Here is a 22,038-nt window from a genome sequence, read left to right as displayed (position 1 = left end):
AATTTCTAAGTCACATGGTATTTTGGAGAAGAAAAGCTGAGGCACGATCAGTTTCGCTACGGACAGTAGGGTGAGAACGGAATGCCTCCAGAAGCTGACCTCTGCCTTCCAGATCAACAGTGAGCCCCTGCTTCACGTGTTCCTGGATCAGCAGAAGTGTGTGCTCAAAAATCTCCCCAGCTCTGGCTGTCTCCACAGTAAACGGGTCATGCGGATAACGAAACTGAGCCAGCAGATCAGCAGGGGTGCGAGGCTTTCTGCAAGTGACAAAAGACAGCACTGTTCACAAGGCAAGACTGCAGAATCCATGAATCTCACGTGTACTGTGCATTTAAGAATACATTTCCCGAACAATCAAGAAGAAGGAAAGCTTCACGATAAGCTTCACAGGAGAGCTGAGAGTTCTTTTCCTATTTCATTAGTGAGTCCCAAGCGTCAGTGGCAGTGCTGAACTCAAAAGATACATTTTTAATGAATCAATGATTTAAGGAGCAGTTTTGTATAAAAGGCAACACCTATGGTGAAAAATAAACTTGTGGGGTCCACACATAGGTCCTAGTGAACCCTCTGAAATAGTGTGCAGTTCACCCAGTTTCTGGGTCATGGCACTGTCTTCTCTTTCCTCATATGTAACTGCCTGGAAATTCCCATCCACCTTTAAAATCCTGCTCAGGCATCACTCTCCCCACAAAGTCTCCCTAGTAATCCCAACAAACTACCACCTTCTCAATTACTTCTGTATCGTCACATACAACTCTTACGTACGCAACGAGATGTACTTAAATTGCTGACATATTGTGTCCTCCACCACAGAAAGACTGTGTTAGGGATGAGATAATGCCTTATTCATCTTTATATCCCAAGTACCAAGCCTACTGACGAGCACACAGTAGTGGTTTGTACACATTGAAGAACTGAACTAAGTATGTTGAAAGAATATTAGCCACTGAGAATGCGAGACTGTTTGAGAGATTTTGGTCAGCTAAGGCACATCTGGTACTCTGTGTCTGAAATCATAATTAAGTTTAGATCACAGAACAATAGTGATCATATTAATAGCTCACTTTAATTAAGCCTTTCTATGTGACAGACACTATTGAAACAATCTATCTGTACTAACTTACTCAATCTTCCTAACAAGTATGTCCATGAAGCAGATCTCATCGTTAGCCCCATTTTCCAGGGAAGAAGGTTGAGGTACTAGGACGCTCAGTCACTTGCCCAAGGTCGCCCAGATGGAAAGCGATAAAGTGAGGAATCACAATAGACTATAAGTAGGGTGGATGGCTCTAGAACACAAGTCCATGATCAGGACGCCATGCTGTTTGTAAGTATGCAGGGAAGAGAGCTGTACTGGATTATGGCATTGTAGCATATTCCTTCTTGACCAACAACTACAAAGACCGGGTATAGGCTTTGACTTTGAAGACAACAGTTCTGTTTTCTTTAATACGTTCGGGGGATGCAAAGCGCCCCATGTACCTCCATTAGGACTGACGGGGACTTTGTAGAACTGGAAGGCTTCACCATTCTAAAGATACTGGTGACTCAAATGAAAACAAACCAAAATATTACATTACAGCTTCCACCTGTAAGCTGTCGGTTCACGACCAGATGTATTCAACCTGACCATCAGTGTCAACTCTGGAACTGGCAGGAGCACCGGGTCTGACAGTGGTGGGTGGTTGAGGACCTAACAGAGCCCACTGCCCGATCCCTATTGTGGGGCCACACAGAGCAGATCTGTGATGTAAATTTCTGCCATTTGGATCCTATGCGGAATAAGTTTCATTCTCTTTGAGGCTGAGCTGGCAATGGTGGCTAGCCCAGAGGGTGATAACACAAAACTGAAGAAAACACCTACTTTGGCACTTTATGCACTATGCCTGCTGTGATTTATGGAGATTATAAAAACCAAGTAGAACTGAAGTGAAAACAATTTTGCAATCAAAATAAAATAAATTCTTACTGTGAAAACAAATGTCTTCGTGTGGAGTTAATTGCACTGTCAACCCTCTGTACCGCGTCAAGAATGGATGATTCAACAAAGTCATCGCCAGCTTGTTTAGCCTGTATTGCTTTGAAAATCAATTCCATGATTAAAAGTATCAAACAGACCTTGAAGTTAGGAACGATCTCATATAAATGGCATTACAAAAACTTCCAAGACAATAAAAATGTTATACAGTGTCCACATGATACTGTCCATTGCAGAAGAGTAGGTTAACGATCCCGAAGCAAAGCTTCCAGCAACAATACCAGCATTATTTAGGGAACAAAAACATTCCACAATCTAGTAAAGCTATGTGAAATATTTCTTTTTTTGTAACACCAATTCAAATGGGATCCAAGTGTGTTAGTAATTTGTCATCTTTGGAAAGGTATGAAATGCCTATCTCTTCAGCCACCTTGCTTTAATGTTAAACATTAAAATGAAGTAAATATTATCACATCCCTATGGAGATTTCTTACAGCAAGAATTGAACTCTCAGTAAGAACTCAGTGAAAAATAACTCATGTTGTTTCTATAGCTCTTTAGTGTGTGAGAATTCTATCAATTTGGATATTATCCACAAAGGAAGCTTTTGACTTAAAGTAGAGAGAATTAGTGAGAATTCAAAGCATAACAAGAATTTATAGGACATAATTAAAACAATAACTTCTTTGCATTGTTGAACACTGAAAGCGAGAGTAAGTATAGCTCCAACAATTGAATTTAAAGATAATGTCATTAAGGAGATACAAAAGAATGAAAACTTTAAATAAAAATAGGAAGGTGTGCGCTTTATATATTAGCACCTACGTGTCATATATTGCATTATATAATATATTAAATTACAAATGTATATTTATATGTATAGAAGTACATATATCTATGTTTATGTATTTTGGACTAGAGGAATGCAAATAGCATTCCACAACTGCTTGTCATAAAAAATATTCCTTTGTATCACAAAAATACACACATATTGGATTGGTTCATTGTCCTAGAAAGATCACTAACATAAAAAATTTCCAGAAAAAATACCAATAATATAGATATTATAAGGAAAACAGTAAAATCAAGGTCTCTGCTGAAAGACGTACTTGATAAACTAGATTATGGGCAGTACTTATGAGATGGAGGTTATACTGTCAATGCAATTCAGTCTTTATCATGACCGCAATATTAAAACTCCAGAACATCAATTTTACCTTTTAGAGTTCAAAAATCACATTGGATTAACTATACATTCACTAAAGGTAATTGAAAGGAAACAGAGACAAACTGATTAATTTGATTATATGAAATTAACATTTTCCATTCAAGGAAAGACACAAAGGCAAAAAGGTCACAGACAAATAACACAATAGGTAACATATTTGTAATTTCTAAATCTGACGTAGAATATTCTGTTTCATTCAAGGAATTCTTGTAACGCACTGAGAAAAAATACATACAGTCAAGCTGCAAAAGGGGAAACCCCCCAAATTAGGAAGTATAGAGCAGATGTTGAAAGCCTCATAAATAAAATTTAAAATACCAGTGAACTACCATTTTATGCTTCTGGAGAAAATGAGAAAGCTGATTAATGCCAACCTTTGGCAGGGGTGAGTGGACACGGTGGGCTGGTGAGAATGTAGCATTGACACTCCTATTTCCAACATTTTGTTTAGTGAGCTATATATTTTTGGATTTGCTTTTACTTAGGAAATTGACATATGTGCACACCCCCTCACCCAGCAATCGCATTCCCACGTATATATATCCAGAGAAATTCTCAACAAATCCATAAGGGATACAAACGAGAATGCTCATCGCAACTGTGTGTGGAAGGAATTAGGGAAAACTTTCAGCAATGGCAGTGTGGGTGGGAAAAATGTGGTGGACGTACAGTATGAAATACCATGCAGCAGTTAGAATTAGCTGGATGGACACATGCACTGATGCTAAAACGCGTGCTTAATGTAAGAATTATGAAGCTGAGAGAGATTACCAGAAAATGATTTAATTAAATATAATATAAATGCACTGTAGTTGCTACATACATAGTGAGCACGTGGCGAGGAGGGGTATTGGCTTATAAGCAGATGGATTAATCAACCAATTAAGCAATCAATCAATATAACTGCAATGATTATGAGAAAACAATATTCTCCAATACCTAACATGATATATACCTTGTGGTATGTTCAAAAACAGGTCAGGAAGAATAAGCCCACTCAAATTGTTATGTTTACTTGATAATAAAGGAACCAAGATCAATCAAATCAATCTGGGCTGACCTGTTGGCGGACGAGACGTTAGCCTTTTCTTTATCGTTCCCTTTTAAGTCCCTTACCCGCGAACCTCAAGTGTAGAGAGTGGCGTCAACGATGTGTTCTTATTTATGACAATTACTGTCATTGGACCCCTGCACCTGTGTGCATGATACACGATCAAAGGTCTATTTGGATTTGGAAGTAAGAAGGTTATGTGTAGGGCTGAGTTATCACACGGTGCACAATGCCGGTCAAAACTCAAAAGGCGGTTCACTATGGCAGATAGAACTTGGGAAACAATATCTAAAGTTTGGGAGAGCATCGATTAACATGTTAATCTGAATTTTATTTGTTTCATAATTTTGCTTTTATTCTGTTTGTAAAATAGTTTGACTATTATGGTTGTATAAAATGTATAGGCATAAGGAATTTTTAAAAATCTCATGTTCATCTTTTGACTTATTCATAAAGTGGAAATAATAAGACTGGCTCAACATATAGCTCAGGCCAAACGTGATTATTAAATAAAAAGGCATGCAAAGTTCTCTGAAAACTACAGGTCATGATGCAAATATTAGGTGCCTTTCAATAATTACTATGTTCAAAACCCATAACTAATCCATACTCTCATACTATTACCAATTGCTCCTCTGTCGTCCTATCATTTCTTCAACTTGACCCGCTTTTTCTCCATGTTAATAAGAAACCAACAAGTGCGGAGATGTGAAAAGGAGAGAAAAGTAACAAGAAAAGTGGCAAAATATGTAAATATTGTTTGCAATAATTAAATTATAATGTGCACAAACAGAAAGCACATAAAAGTTGTTCACAGATTATTAAAAGTACATTAAATATGTAGTATGTTCACAAAGAAAATATTTGTGGTAACAATAACTCTCACTTATGTCATTTTAATTATGAATTCTTAAGGTTTCATAGTTTTATGATAAAATAAAACTACCCTTTTTACTATTCATTCGGTCTCAGTATTGTTTTATTTGCTATGGTACAAATTGCGAACAGATTTCCATAATGTTCTCAGAACAGCACTGCATTATGCGGAGCAAATTCAGTTTATTGGGGCACATTAGAATCAAACAATACTGTTAATATTTTATTTGTCTTAAAAACTACCTCAGTTGACGTTGTAGGGATAGAATGTTCAGAAAATGTTGAGTATATTCTCCATCTTTTTATGCAAAATTTTGCAGATGTGAAAGAAGAACTAGATCATTTTCTTTTGTTAAATCTTGGGCTTAAAATGGGGGGAAATAGGGTTACAGAACGAGCACGTTTAAAGTTGTCTAATGAACATCTCCTTTCAGTTCTGTCCATGCACCTACCACCTATCACCTCCAAGGAAGATAAAGTCCAAAGATAAATGTGAGTCCTTTGAGGAAAGGGGAGTTTGGGGTCATGGCCCACCAACTGCTGTGAGCCCACCCTGTCAGAGCATGGCCCAGATGGGAAGGATGTGGCAGGGGGTGGGGCTGGGGGGGGCAGGGAGAGGGCAGAACAGGACGGAGCCAGAGGAGGAACACTGCCACAGGACACCTGTACCCCTGCCTTCACTCTCACCACAGAATCCCTAGACCTCAATAAAAGCTGAGTTTCTTTCACAACTGCATATTCTTTATCTCCCCCTCCATCTTGGAAAAAAGTAGCCAGGTAATGTAACTATCATAACTAAATAGACCTTACCACATTAAATCTTCCCTTAAAGAGAACGGCAGACTGCCAATGACGCTGGACAGAGATGTCCTAGGAAACCAGACAGTCCCACAGCATACAAAGGGACACTAATGACTGCCTCTGTGAGATACTTTTCTCTGAACAGCAACAACTCTGCCTTACTCATCATTTTGCATCATTAAGTATGTAAATGGTCTCACTGTCTTGCAGGCTCCACCATGATTTCAGAAATGGGAAAGGAAAGACACTAACTAGTTCTTTTTGGTTTTAATAATTGAGATGTGCCTTTGATTTTCATTATTTGCTTTCTTTATAATTTCTTAACTATCCAAACATTACTACACTAAAATTTTGTTCTTGAAATTTAATGCTAATTTTTTTTTAACATGTGGCTTATATCAGGATAGGCGTATGTTTTCAGAATAGGTTTTATATAGGGGTGCCTAGGTGGCTCAGTCTGTTAAGCGTCCGACTCTTGGTTTTGGCTCAGGTCATGATCTCACGTTTCCTGACATTGAGCCCCACGTGGGGCTCTGGCTGACAGTGCAGAGGCTGCTTGAGATTCTCTCCCTCTCCTTCTCTCTCTGCCCCTCCCCTGCTCATGCTCGCTCTCTCTCTCTCAAAATAAATTTTAAAACATTCTAAAAAACAATAGGTTTTCTATATAAATGGATGGGAAATGTGTTCAAAATGGATACAGGTATTATAAACATATGCAGATGTGTATTAGGTATATGTTGTTGCTTATAGAAATATTTCACCATTGTATTTTTAAAGTCTGACAAGTGAACAAGATTGTCATGTATCTATTAATTATTATGTAAATTAATGACATAATCATGGTACATAAATATAGTAAAATAGCAATTTAAAATGATTCAATATCAATTTTACTTCATTGATATATTTGGGTAAAGATAATTAAAATTTTCTGATAGTTCATAGCTCACTCACTGAGCAACAACTTCCGTGGTTTTGAAACAGATGTTTTGTCTAGACAATGACAAGTAAGTGGATTAGAATGTCAAAAATCTGAGTTATTCATTCGCAATTTCAAAAATAACTAGATCCCAAAAGAATTAAATAAGCCAATTGATAATATAGCACTTGGAACACATGGTAAATGCCCAAGAAATGTTAACTTTTTATTAGTAACATTAGTATCATTTTAATAAAGGTTATTTACTTAACATAAAAGGAAAGGTCTCACTAACTTAAAATCAACTGATGCCACCTTAATCCTCACTTATAACTTATTGGGTTGAGGAGAGACTCAAGGTAGGGAATATTATAAGTGGAAATATTATTTAGAAAGCTATTGCAAAAACCCAAATGACCAAAGAATGAACCATAAGAGAGGAGGTCAGGTGGTGAAGTGGAAAAGAAGCATTATTTGCAGCAAAAATTGGTAATACAGTTAGGGTAAAGAATGAGGAGAGAGCAGAAAAAAAATCGGAGGAGGCTCTGACTTCCTCCTTACAGAAGGACCTCCTTATGGACTGTATTGAAGGGAGTTCAGTTGCGAATACATTCAAGATGGGTTTTTAACACATGGAATCGGAAGAACTGTGGGTCATCCAAAATGAAATGTCCAACATACAATTCGATCCCTAACTTGGAATTTCAGAGAAGATGACACTGTTTAGATTTATTGTTATATAATCACAAACAGTCCGTGTGTGTTATTTGTGCTGCAAAATTTTCATTTAACAAATGCTGTGTCACTATTTCGTTTTTGGCCTCGTCTGCATATTATCCCAGCGTCTCACTGGTAAACATCCCGTCGTGTAGATGTGCTCAAAACTGCTTCAGGACTATTGCTGCACATTTGAATACTATTGGAGAAGCACAATTCCTACGCCAAGAAGGACTCTTGAGAGTGTCCAATTCCACTTTTTTAAGAAATGAGAAAGTTAATTCTAGTTATGGGTAAGTAAGGTATCCAAAATGGCTGAGATCAATAAAGGTAAAAGCATGATGACTTAACCCAGGCTTTCTCCCACTGTCTCACACTGCTAATGTTCAATATAAACATCTTGTGTCCTCAGTTAGACTGAGCCATTTTCACAAGGAAGAAATGAGTCAGAAGAACATACAGTGAATTATGAACCTCAAAGCACTTAACGGCATATCAAGATATATAGGAAGCGTTAAAATAAATCATGTTTTGGACAAAAATTGTGAGGCTTTTTTTTTTTTTGGTTTAAAGCAATATGTGTAGCTTTCATATGCCAAATACTATCCAGAGACAGAAGTCTGCAGATCTGTGTAATGTTCGCCAATGTAAAATACTTCGAGGACAGCCTAGGGGAGAGGCTCTCAGTAAATACTGTATCAGCCTTAAAGGTTTTTAAAAATGTATTAAAACTATTAAAAATCGATTACATCTATGGAAAATAAACTCCTTAAAATAATTACACCTTGAGGAAACCCTTTTTTCTTTTGCTATTATAAATGCCTTACTTTGAACATCAACTCATTCAAATGTATGGTGTATATGTGTGTATACACACACACACACACACACACACACACACACACACACACACATATAGAGAGAGAGAGAGAGAGGCCTTCCTTGGTCTGCTATATATATATATATATATATATATATATATATATATATATAGCCCAGATTTTTGCTTTCATTGTTGTTGTTTATTTTTATTATTTTGGATTACTTTCTATGGTTATCTACTCCAATACAGGATGGCAACTCAAAAGGCATGATCCTCTTTGTATCACTTATTACACCCTGAGTGGAGTTACAACATTCCATAACTGCTACATTGGGGCAGGAAGATTGGAAAATCCTCCCATAATGAACTGTCTTTTCCCTTTAATTAGGATGACTGGTGAATGAAAGAGCCTAAGTCATAAAATGTTCCATAAGTGATATTTTATATTGACACATTTCCTCCTATTCTGCTAATTTTGGCTGTGTGAACACACACACACACACACACACACACACACACACACACACACCGCTTGTCTTAAATCTTAAATTTATTCAAAACTTAAAAATGTATATCTTCATATTTTTTCTTCTCTTTATAAAAATATTTCTAATATCATAAAATTTATTTGGTATGAGATGCAAATATAAATTCATCTCCCCTTATATTGACATATAAATGTCTCCAGAGCGAAAAACATAATTTTTTTCTTGACTAACTTCTTTTTTTTTTGTACTACTTTAACCCTGTAGCCCGACTTTCTACTTTCTGTGCAACAGAGCAGAATAGTGATAAATGCTATCTATCACTGTTTTGAAATCTGGTGAATAGAGTGTTTAATACATATGAATCTAAATGTTTTACTGTTAATGTGTATATATAAAATGGGTAGTTAAACCTCAGTCCACCACAATGAAATTCTTATGCTGGAGATTCTAAAATATTGACCGCTGTGATTCTAGTGTTTGTGTGCATGTGACAGAGCAAAACAGAGAGACAGACAGGGAGAGAAGAGGCAGAGAGAATATTTGTTTTTGTGTCTGTTTGTTTAGCGGTAAAGATTTCTAGCATTTCTAAAACATAAAAGATATTAATATAAATTTTATAGTAAGTTTTTTTTCCAAAATGCCCAAGGATATTTTCCCATAGATCTCACAAATAGTTAAGCAGCAGAAAAAGGACCCCATAAATTTATAAAAAGATACAACTGAGGTGCCTGGGTGGCTCAGTTGGTTAAGCATCCGGCTCTTGATTTGGGCTCAGGTCACGATCTCAGTGTTTGTGAGTTCAAGCCCTGCACTGGGCTCCATACTGACAGTGTAGAGCCTGCTTGGGATTCTCTTTCTCTGTCTCTTTCTTTCTCTCAAAACTAAACAAACCATTTTTTAAAAAAGAAAGAAAGAAACACAACTATCACAGATTTTAAATCAGCAAAAACATGAACTCATAGCAAACAGAGAGGAAGGCTAAGATTTTGTAACTTTAAGAAATTCTATATAAGAAAGAATTTCTGATCCTCCTAGAATACATATGTGGCAGTTACTAGCTACATTATTATAATTTTACGAATAATATTCTACAGAGAATGCATCTTTACAATACAGTATAATAAATATGTGAAGATTGATGTGCCATTAATAAAAATCTGCACTTTATAAAAAATATCCCAACAAATAGAATATTTGGAAGTTTGATATTTTAGGAGAATTCCAAGTAGAAGAGGATAAAAGTATTGTGCTCTATGATGGAAAGATAGTGATATTTCTAAGGATGTGATTTAATTACATAAATCTATTTTTACCCAGGCCTGTATTTATAATGAGAAGAGTTACCCAATATTTTTATAGACCCATAAGAGCTCAAAGGAAAAAATAAATCTGCAAAACCCTATTTATGAAATCTGCCCATTTCTAAGGAAACCAAAAAGCAGGCAAAGCCCAGAATAGTGCTCCATATGCTCGTGGCTGAACTCATTTATTTCCACTGCTGACTGTCAATAAGGCAAAAGCTCCTCAAAAGCCCTGATGTCAGTTCACGTGTCCCCATGTGCTATGCCTTCTCGAATGCCTTCCCACGTGGAGAACACGCCCGTCCGCCATCACAGCCTGTCTCCATTTCCATAACCAGGGCTGAGGTTGCCTCTTGAGTCTGCCTACAGACAGACTCTCTCACGTCTAATGCAAACTGAGTCAGTGAAAATTTTAAAAAAGGATTTTATTTTTTGTAATACAATGACAACTTTTTTTAAACAGTCACCATTGATAACCAACTGAAAGAGGGCTCCAGCTAAACCACCAGACTGATGCTGAAAGGTAAAACAATGCCAAATATGTTGGCCAATCATAAATGTTCCTAAATATTGAGATATTTGTTCTCAGAGGGGCGGATCTCCCCTAGAAGTGTGACTGATTGATTGATTGATTGATTGATTTTTCATTTTACTGTAGAACTAAATACACTAGGTTGGAGCAACTAATACATGTTAAATTCCACTTATTTAGCTATGAATGTATCTTATATTCCAGACTCCACTTTCATCTAGCTATGAATGTATCTTATATTCCAGAGTTTTCAGTTACTAAGAAAACATGGTATATATTTATTTGCAAATCCTCTCCATTTATGTTCACTTTTGGCTCTGGTGTTTGATACCCTTTCAGGTAGTTTACCCTTCAGAGCTTAGATTTTAAAAATAAAATAATTTTGGGGTGCTTGGCCGGCTCAATCAGTTTAGCATCCGACTTCAGCTCGGGTCTTGATCTCGCGGTTTGTGACTTCGAGCCCCACGTCGGGCTCTGTGCTGACAGCTCAGAGCCTGGAGCCTGCTTTGGATCCTGTGTCTCCCTGTCTCTCTGCCCCTCCCCTGCTCATGCTCTGTGTCTCTCTCAATAACAAATAAACGTTAAAAATAATAATAATAAAAATAAATAAATAAATAAATAAATAAAAATAACTTTGAGCTAATATTAACATGTTTGACTAGAAAGAACATATAAGGGACCATATAGGGTAGCGAGGCGAATCAGGAATAGGGGTAGAAGCTTTCAAAGACATTGATTTGGGTTGTATAAGGAGCCACACTTACCGATGACCGTGAGAAACATGTTGGCCGCAACAAGGCCAAATGAGTTCCGAGCCACACATTCATACTTTCCTTGGTCTGCTTGCCCTGCATCATAGATGGTGAGCACGCCTTCACCACTGACATGGAATTTACCACTCTCCGTAATCTGAACACCTGCCTAGGGAGCGGAAAGAATTGCCACGGGAAGAAAATGTGATCGTTCAAAAAATAACACCTTACATTTTGTTTGATATAGCTTCATTTGTTCTACAAATATCTGAGCACTCACTGTGTCAGGCACCAGAGGTAATTTATGAATACAATGAAGAGAAGAAAAGAGAGAGGAAGTGCTTGTCAGGAAGCACAGTTTGTCCCCCTCTCTATAATAAATATGAAACTCAAAATTCAATTATGTAATTATTTCCTATTATGATCATTTTAAAATAATTCCCATGAAGGAAAATATACCGTTTATTCATATTTTTCTTCTACAAAAGGGTTCTGACAACAACAGTAAAAATAAAATTTGAAAAGAAGGAAAATTTTCATAAATCTACAACCTAAAAGCATCAAAGATATTTTCATATTACGGATTTCTCTTCTATTTCTTCTTCACATGTACTCATAAGCTTTATGTTGCTGCAAAGTTTCACATATCGGTGTTTCTTTTTTTTTCTTTTTTTTTTTTTTTTAATTTTTTTTCAACGTTTTTTATTTATTTTTGGGACAGAGAGAGACAGAGCATGAACGGGGGAGGGGCAGAGAGAGAGGGAGACACAGAATCGGAAACAGGCTCCAGGCTCTGAGCCATCAGCCCAGAGCCTGACGCGGGGCTCGAACTCACGGACCGCGAGATCGTGACCTGGCTGAGGTCGGACGCTTAACCGACTGCGCCACCCAGGCGCCCCCGGTGTTTCTTAATTAAAACACTACCTTAAGAATTGAAAATGACTACATTTCACATGAAATATTATTAAACTGTATTCAGTTACAGACAGCCTGGGTGGCCCAGGCGATTGAGTGTCCGACTTTGGCTCAGGTCATGATCTCGAGGTTCATGAGCTCGAGCCCCATGTCAGGCTCTGTGCTCACAGCTCAGAGCCTGGAGCCTGCTTCCGATTCTGTGTGTCTCTCTCTCTGCCCCTCCCCCACTCACACCTCTGTCTCTTTCTCGCAAGGGTAAATAAACATTAAAAAAAATTCTTAATGTATTCAGTAATTATTAGTATGCTATATGTACTTTTCATTATTATGTCATTAACTTTAAAAAGTTTTTTAATGGTTACTTATTTTCGAGACAGAGAGAGACAGAGGACACAAAAAACTTGCATGAACTGCAAGATCATGACCTGAACCAAAGTCAGACGCTCAACCGACTGAGCGTCCTTTTAAAAAGGAAACCTTTTAAAAAGGAAAAGATATTGGCTTTCTGGCACTGCCCCGGAAAGGAGCAGGGGTAGAGACGCTTCTCTCCTACCTCTCCCCAGGAAACACAGGAAACTGAGAATGGGACCTGCTGCTTCAAAAGAACTCAGATCCCAGTGATGGCCAGTAGGCCCGAATGTAACCAGAAAGGTTCAGAGTGAAAAAAATGCCTTATAGGTCTTCAGATGCTCACAGTTGTCTTTGACCACTACTAGAAAACAAGTCCAAGGTGACCGGTGGCTGGTAGGTAACTCAGGGCAGGCGACGGAGGAAGAAGCAGGACCTACCAGATGGAGGGTAGGTGGAAAACCACCAGAAGTACAGAAGGGGTAAGAAGTGAGCAGGTGCACAGGCAGTAAGGCCCAGAGGGTCTCTTTCCTTCAGGACTGCCTCCCTCCACTTCCTCTTGCTGGACCATCATCACATCTTTGCAAAAAGCACTCCTTTCTGCTGTCCTTACATACGGCCAGACCCCTCAGGCTAAACCTATAGTTCTAAGTTGTTGCTTAGAGCCTCTGAGCTATCAGGCAGATTTCCCATAAATTCCTGATCTCCTTATTTTAGGTAGTTTCTGTTGCTTGTAGCAAAAGTAGCCTAACTCAGAGCCATTTTAAACTCATGAATTTAGGATCACTATAAAGATGAAAAGTGATAGTGTATAAAAAATGTCTGGCATATAGTCAGCCCTCCATCAATTCATTTGGGATTTGAAGCTACCTTTTAGAAATTAGACTGAGCTATTTTGCTGACAAGATTATACGAGAGAGCATTTAGTATAATGCCAAATAAGGCTTTAGAGACTGACCAAAATGTGTATTTTCCACTTCCTATTTTTAGTATAAAAATATTCGAGTCATCTCCTATTACATTCAAAAGAAATTATAAAAACTATTCAGACTATTTGAGAGTACGTGAGCCCAAAGTTTCAGCTCTGAGATCACGATAAACTTACTTTGTACAGAGAACCACACGTGATGCTCAGCCACAGCACAAAAGGGAGCCACCGAAAATAAGGCCTTGTTGTTATTTGGCAACAACAAAAATAAACCAAGCGTTTCGGAAAAGGGCTTTGCAACTTTTCACCAATTCTACTTTTTGTCAAAATCCTCTGTAAAAACTGACATTCTTATGTAGGCAACATCACTTATTTTTGAGAACATCAGAATCTGAGGCCAATCATTTCATTTTAATAACAATCTTAAAATGAAAGAAACAATTACATTGAAAGGATATAGCTCAAAGAACCAAAGGAAGTAAAAGATAGAAATGAGAAGCTATTTGTTTTACAGTCGCTGAGGTCTTGACCTACCGGAGGGTTTTTTTCATATCCCTTTGCTTTAATACCAAGCTTTTTCATTCTTTTCTTGCTGTAGTTAACGCCCTACTTTTAAGCCACTTCTGAGTTATACATTCAAAATTGTTTCTTGCTCGTCACTAAAACTTCTAATCTATATAAGACAAAAGCAATTTTTCCTTAGAAGAATTTAGTTATGCTTATGAAGCTTTCGTCACCAAGCAAATGAGAAAAGATAAATTTTATCAAAGCCCTGAGCCAAAATCAGATGCAGTCGCTTAAAAGATGAACAAAAAAGAAACAAGAAATAAACTTGTCTCGGTGTAAAATGTATTCCTCGCTAGCAAAAATCACAACAGTAATAAATCAATGTGAGAATCGCAACCTGTTTTCAGTAGGTCACTACATTTGTCAGTGTTTTTAATATTACTCTACTTTTAGCTGAGAGCCTACCTTATTCCAAGTAATCACGGGCTGTGGTTCTCCTCGAGCATGACACGAAATGTTTATATTCTTGCCAACCTGTATACTCGTGTCCTGAGGTAGTTGAGTAAACACTGGGAGAGCTGTGGAAGCGAATCAAAATGACGTCATGTCAATATCATTTTTTTGTCAGCGTGCTTCATCCAAGTCAAATGGTATAAACCTGGATATGACATAGGTTAGCCATACTAGTTTTTTTAAAAAGCAATTACTAGGACATCTGAGAGAATAATAAACATCAAAGCCGTGGTACTCAGGATAGATACGAGAACAGAAAGAAAGGAAGAGAACTATACACAGCCTCTATCCTTAATATTTTAACCCTAACCTTTAACCTTAAATATTTGTAGTGTTTACTTCTTCAGCTAAGTAGCAGGTACAAGCATTTTCATTATTCCTTTTCAATATCTTTTCATTAAGTCTAAAAGAAAGATACATGGTAACATCTAAAATATATTGCTGGCTAAAATAAAGCAACTCAATCTTACTTTATTTCCTCAAAAACCAAACTATTGTGTCTTACCTAATATAAAATAGATTGTTGGAATAACCCTAGAACTACTAAAGAAATTGAATTCCTAATTTTTTTTTTAATCCTCGGACATCAATCTTTAGGAAAGAATTAAAATCTCTTTACTAGAGGATTCTATCCAACATCCAATCTTTTCTAGAAACTAAAAGAGGAGGGTGTGTTTCCAGACTCTTTTTAGGTGGCTTACTTTAATATCAAAACTAGGTAAGACAGTGTCAAAATCAAAAAAGAAAAAGAAAACCCTACAGACCAGTACCTCTCATGAATACAGACACAAAAATCATTCATAAAGCACTGGCAAATAGAATTCATCAATATTAAAATGTTATTTCAGAAGCGCAAGACCGGTTCAGTACTTGAAAATCAATCAATGGGATCTACCATACTAACAACTAAAGAATAAATGTCCTGATAATTTCAATCGGTGTAAAAAGCGTTTCGCTACTTTTAATACTCATTTATGATTAAATAAAAGCTCTCAGAAAAATAATAATAGAAAGCCTACACAACTTGAAAATGAACACAGACAAAAACCTACAATAAACATGCTACTTAATGGTGCAGGAGTGAATGTTTCCCCTTCAGATAGGAAACAAGGCCAAGAATGTCTTCTCTCAGAACTCTGATTCCACATAGTGCTGGAAGTTATAGCCAGTGTAATATGGCAGGGAAAGGACATAGAAGACATACAAATTGGAAAAGAAGAAATAAAACTGTCTCTATTTGCCGATGATATGTGTCTACACAGAAAATTCTAAGAAATCTACAAAAATACTTCAAAGTGAGCTCAGTAAGGTCGCAGGATACAAGATAAATGTAAAAAATATCAATTATGTTTACAAATTCAAGCAATAAACATATAGACACAAAAACTTAAAAAAGAATACCTTATACAATTTTTCAAAAACATTAAAATATTTGCATATATAACTAACAAAACATGTATAGCACTTGTATGCTGAAAACTACAAAATGTTGATGTAAGAAGTCAAATGAGATGTAAATGAACGTAGAGATCTATCGTACCCATGGATTGGAAGTCTCGAGATAGTAAAGATGTTATTTCTCCACAAACTGATACTGGGTTTAACGCAGTTCCTTTCGAAATCTCACAAAGATTGTTTTTGGAGATATAGAGAAGATTATTTTAAAATGTATATCGAAATGCAAAGGAACTGAAGTAGCTAAACAATTTTGACAAAAAAGGATAACATGAGAGGAATCAACCCACCAGATTTTAAGACTGGTTATATAGTTATGGAAATTAATACTGTGTGGTATTGATGAATATGGGCACAGACAACTGCATCAATAGAACAGAGAAAAGAACCCGATAATACAATCACACAACTATGCCCAACTGCTATTGACAAAGGTGCAAAAACAACTTAATGGAGTCCTTTTCAACAAATGGTGTTGGGCAATTAGGTACGCAAAGGCAAAAAACAAAACAAAACAAAAAAACAACCTAAGCTTGACACCTCGTACAAAAACTGACTCAAAATGGACAACACACCTAAATATAAAATGTAAAACTATACATATAACTTTAAAAAAACAGGAGAAAATCTTTGGAATGTAGGGCCAGGCAAAGAGTTCTTAGATCCTACATTGAAAGTATAACCCACCATGGGGCACCTGGGCAGCTCAGTCAGTTTAGCATCTGACTTCAGCTCAGGTCATTATCACAGTTTGTGAGTTTGGTCAAGCCCTACATTGGGCTCTGTGCTGACAGTGCAGAGCCTGTCTAGGATACTCTCTCTCTCTTTCTCTCTCTCTCTCTATGCCCCTCCCCCCTCTCAAAACTAAACAACAACAAAAGAAAATATAATCCACTGAAGAAAAAATTGAGAAACTGGACTCCATCGGATTTGAAACCTTTTGTGTTGGGAAGACCATGTTGAGAGCATGAAAAGGCCAGTTTCCAACTAAGAAAAAATATTTACAAACTGCATATACGACAGAGGACCAGTGTCTTGAATATACAAAGAACCCTCAAAATCCAACACTGTAAGATGAAACAATTCAACTAGAAAATGGGCAAAAGGTATGACATTGCACTGAAGAGAATACACATGACAAATCAACCTGTGAAAATATGCTCAACGTCATTAGTCATGAGGGAAATGAAATGCAAGTTAAAACCACTATAAGGTATCACTACACACCCCTGTCAGAACGGCTAAAATGAAACATAGGGACAACACAAACCACTGACAAGGACGTGGATCACTCATACATTGCTGGTGGGGATATAAAATGGCAAAGCCACTCTGGAAAATAATTTAGGAACTTCCTTAACAATTTAAAGATGACACTACCCAGGTGCCTGGGTGGCACAGTCAGTGCCAGCATCCAGCTCTTGACTTTGGCTCAGGTCACGATCTCATGGTTCATGGGACTGAGTCCTGCATCGGGCTCTGTGCTGACAGGGTGGAGCCTGCTTGGGAGTCTCTCTCTCCCTCTCGTTGACCCTCCCTCCCTCTCTCTGTCAAAATAAACAAACAAACATTAAAAAATAACGAAGATGACATTACCATACAATCCAGCAAGTGCACTCTTGGGCATTCATCCCACAGAAATGAAAACTTAACTCTCACATACAAAAACCCGTATGGGAATATTTATAGTGGCTTTCCTAGTAATAATCAAACAATAAAAGCCACATGCCCTTAGAGTGCCTGGGTGGCTCGGTCAGTTGAGCGTCTGACTTCAGCTCAGGTCATGATCTCATGGCTTGTGAGTTCGAGCCCCACGTCGGGCTCTGTGCTGACAGCTCAGAGCCCGGAACCTGCTTCGGATTCTGTGTCTCCCTCTCTCTCTCTGCCCCTTCCCCACTCATGCTCTGTCTCTCTCTCTCTCTCTCTCTGTCAAAAATAAATAAACATTAAAAAAATTTTTGTTTAAAAAAAAAAGCCATATGCCCTTCAACGAGTGAAAGATTAAATAGACTATGGTACATTCACATCATGGCGAACTGCTCAGCAGTAAAAAGAATAACTGGTAAATGACTTGATGATCCAAAGAATAACTGATAACACACAAACTCTGGATGAATCTCCAAGTAATTATGCTGAATGAAAAACACCAGCCCCCAAAGATTACATCCTGTGTGACTCTATTTATGTGACATTCTTGAGACAACAGAACTATAGAAATAGAGAACAGATTGGTCGTTGCTAGGGTTTTAGTAGGTGGAGTCTGCAGTTTGGTAATGAGTCTGGATCTCTTTGTGTTACTTCTCACAACTAACTGTGAACCTACAATTATCTCAAAATAAAAGCTTGAACTAAAATAAGTCAACTCTGTGGACATGCAGGGGAGTAATACGCACCAAACCCGGGTTAGTGGCAAGTAGGCTGGGGCTGAGAACAGATAGAAAAGAAGAACAAACAATCTTGCAGCCTATTTGTGATGCTTATTTCTTCATTTGAGTAGTGGGCAAAGGGGTTTTCATCATTTCTTTCTTGGTGACTTTTTCTATGATTGGAATAAAAATACATGGTAACATCAAAAATTTATTACGAAGATAAAAAGATTCTGTTCTTGAAGTGAGAATCGTATTTTGTTATTTTCAAATCTTACGTTATATGCCAAGTTAGCACATGTATTTGGGTTTTTTAAACTATGGCTTATGGATTCCTGACAATGCATGGAGGACATCTCGTGAGCACTAGTGACTCTATTAGGCAGTGACCTTCCTGACTCATCCAAGGGATCTCTAATAGCCAACACTTCACATCATGGCCTCCGTTATGTGACATCCCCTATCTCCAGCCATGTTCACCTCCTGTCTCAACAGCTACTCATTACCACCACTTATATGCCATCACTTATAATCTTTTGAAAATATCTAATACCACACCCTACAGCAAAACCTCTTCTTCCTCCTGGTCTGTCATCCCCTCATTATGACGCCATCTACATTGCTGGGAACCTTCCATTTCCTTCCTGTTGACGAACCCCATCCAGTGTCATTCTCTTCCCTTTTCAGCCAAGACCCCAAGTTTCATCACCTCTGCCACTTTCCTTCCCAAACTCCCAACTCCTTTTACCCATTGTCCTCTGTTCAATACACTTGCACTGTTTTCTTCGTGTCTGTCCTTGAAAATATCTGGAGTGATCATGTGTCCTGTTTTATCAGAATCAACCTGCCTTTGTCACTTCAGATCCTATTTAACAACAACAAAAAATCCATTTCTCAGCACACCCTTCTCCTACAAAATATTAGCATTTTCTACTTCTACAAAATATTGACATTTTCTACTCCACAAGGGAAAACAAAGACAAGCCATCAGGCTATAAATTAAAAAAAAATTTTTTTTCATATTTATTTATTTTTGAGACAGAGAAAGAGAGACAGAGTGTGAGCAGGCGAGGGGCAGAGAGACAGGGAGACACAGAATCCGAAGCGGGCTCCAGGCTCTGAGCTGATAGCACAGAGTCCGATGTGGGGCTCAAACCCACGAACCCTAAGATCATGACCTGAGCCGAAGTTGGAAGCTCAGGCAACTGAGCCACCCAGGCGCCCCAGGTTATAATTTTTTTAACTTCCTACACTCCACTTCGTAGAGGTACTTCTCTATACTTCTTAACTACCCTTCTCTCCTCAACTAAACTGAAGAAATACCTCTTCTTACCGGAGTATTCGTCGGATTTTGCGAATCCCATCCCATCTTGCCACCTGAGAAACCTTGAACCATCTGTTACTTACTCTCTTCCAACTTCCTGGCTTCTTCCTTTCAGAAAAATAGGCTCTCCCCTTATTCTCCCATATCCCTGCTGCGTCTCCACTGACACTTTTTACTGCTCTCCTTCACAAGGAAATTTCTTAGAAAAAAATAGCGTCTGTGTATCCACCTCCCCCCTCCCCTTTACTCTGAAGCTTACTTCCGAGAAGGGTTTGGTTCCCTTGATTGCAGGAAAATTGTTGTTCTTCAGGTCCTTAAATTCAGAATCTTAAAAAAAAAAAAATCAGTCTTTACTGAAAGCAACTTTTTGCAGCTTTTGACCCACTTGGTCACTTTTTGGAGATAATGCTTAGCTGCTGGTATTCCTTTCTCCTCTGGGTTTTTGTGTCATACTGGCCATTTGTAATGGTATAAGTCACAGCTTTTCTTTCTTTTGCATTATGAGTAATTCCTATCCTTGGCCTTCTCATCTTCTCACTCAACACACCCCCTTGGTTCTAAACGACTTCATTCACAACCATAGACAACACAACTTAGCTTCATGGTCACAAAGACATCTACATTCAGTCCCAACAAGCATATTAAATGCAACTTTTTCCAAACTGTACTCATTATCTCTCCCCTTTTGCTAATTTATCTGTCCTTTTTTGCTATTGAACTAGCACTGTCTTCATATATTATAAATAATTTAAAAAACCCACTTGTCAGTTATAGATGTGGCAAATATCTTTTGTTTCTTTTTTTTAAAGGTGAATGGAAGACAAAAATTTTAATGTGGATGACTTTATCGATCTTTTCTTATAGTGGATTTTATATTTTGCTCTAAAAGTTCTGCTGTACTACTATCATAAAAATCTTATTTTTATTTAGAAATATTATATATTTGCTTTTTTTTTATTTTTTTTCTCAACGTTTATTTATTTTTGGGACACAGAGAGACAGAGCATGAATGGGGGAGGGGCAGAGAGAGAGGGAGACACAGAATCGGAAACAGGCTCCAGGCTCTGAGCCATCAGCCCAGAGCCCGACGCGGGGCTCGAACTCACAGACCGCGAGATCGTGACCTGGCTGAGGTCGGACGCTTAACCGACTGCGCCACCCAGGCGCCCTATATTTGCTTTTTAATATTAAGGTTATTTTTAAATTTGGCATTGATTCTGGACTATAGAGTAAAGTGAAGATGTCAGACCATTTGCCTATCACTATTTATTGAGGAGATCTACTTTCTGTGGGTGAGCAGCACCACCACTGTAATTAATATGGTCTTTCTTGGGGTGTGTGAGTGGCTCAGTCAGTTGAGTGTCCAACTCTTGATTTCAGCTCGGGTCATGATATCACAGTCATGGGATCGAGTCCACCATCCAGCTCCGGACTGAGCATGGTGACTGCTTAAGATTCTTTTCTCTCCCTCTGCCCCTCACCCCTGCTCCTGCTCTCTCTCTCTCTCTAAAATAAAAAATAAATACATAAGGTCTGCCTTTCTGTTCCACTGATCAATTTGTCAATCCCTATACCAATAACACAATATGTTAATTACGATAGATTTATAACATCTTGCTATTAGAGTATTCCTTGCTCTTTCATATGCAATTTTAATCAATGTTTCATCCCCCACCAGGATTTTCACTGCAATTGCACTGACCTGTAAATCAACCTCGGAAGGACTAACATCTGTACAGTAGGATTTGTCCTCTTCAACTTCTTTCAACAGAACTTTTTTTCTACAAGTTGTTGCACATCTTTTGTAGATTTATGTGTTTGTTTTAAATTTCATTTATTGTAGTAAAAACACTCAACATATGATCTACCTTCTTAATAAATTATTAGTTAGTTACTAGTCCAAGGGTATATAAAGTTTCAGTCAAGCACGATGAGTAAGCTCTAGGGATATGCAGCCCAGTACTGTACATATAGTCAAAAATAGCACATTGTTACATTTATTTTTAACTACTTGATACTTCCTTGCTATTTTAAGAAGTATTATTTCAGGGGCGCCTGGGTGGCTCAGTCAGTTGAGCATCTGACTTCAGCTCAGGTCCATGATCTCATAGACCATGAGCTCAAGGTCCAGATCAGGCTCTCAGTGCAGAGCCGGCTTCACATCTGTCCTCTTCTTTCTCTGCCCCTCCCCTGCTCATGCTCTCTCTCTCAAAAAT

The 22,038-nt window shown here is 37.8% G+C and overlaps 1 protein-coding gene across 1 annotated transcript in view; it reads right to left on the bottom strand.

The window, feature by feature from the left end:
• Nucleotides 1-22,038, bottom strand: part of PXDNL (peroxidasin like) — a 430,785-nt gene that overhangs the window by 75,498 nt on the left and 333,249 nt on the right. Inside the window, exons 11-14 of the mRNA XM_040487847.1 lie at nt 14,630-14,742; nt 11,479-11,635; nt 1,970-2,078; nt 100-257 (exon numbers count right to left, since the gene is read on the bottom strand). Coding sequence (XP_040343781.1) covers nt 100-257; nt 1,970-2,078; nt 11,479-11,635; nt 14,630-14,742 — 537 coding nt within the window. The remainder of the gene's footprint in view (nt 1-99; nt 258-1,969; nt 2,079-11,478; nt 11,636-14,629; nt 14,743-22,038) is intronic.

Source organism: Herpailurus yagouaroundi, unplaced genomic scaffold (assembly GCF_014898765.1).
Source record: "Herpailurus yagouaroundi ecotype Mexico unplaced genomic scaffold, PumYag 165, whole genome shotgun sequence".
NCBI lineage: Eukaryota > Metazoa > Chordata > Mammalia > Carnivora > Felidae > Herpailurus > Herpailurus yagouaroundi.
Note: the sequence above shows the minus strand (reverse complement) of the source record. Positions and strands in the feature narration are given on the sequence as shown.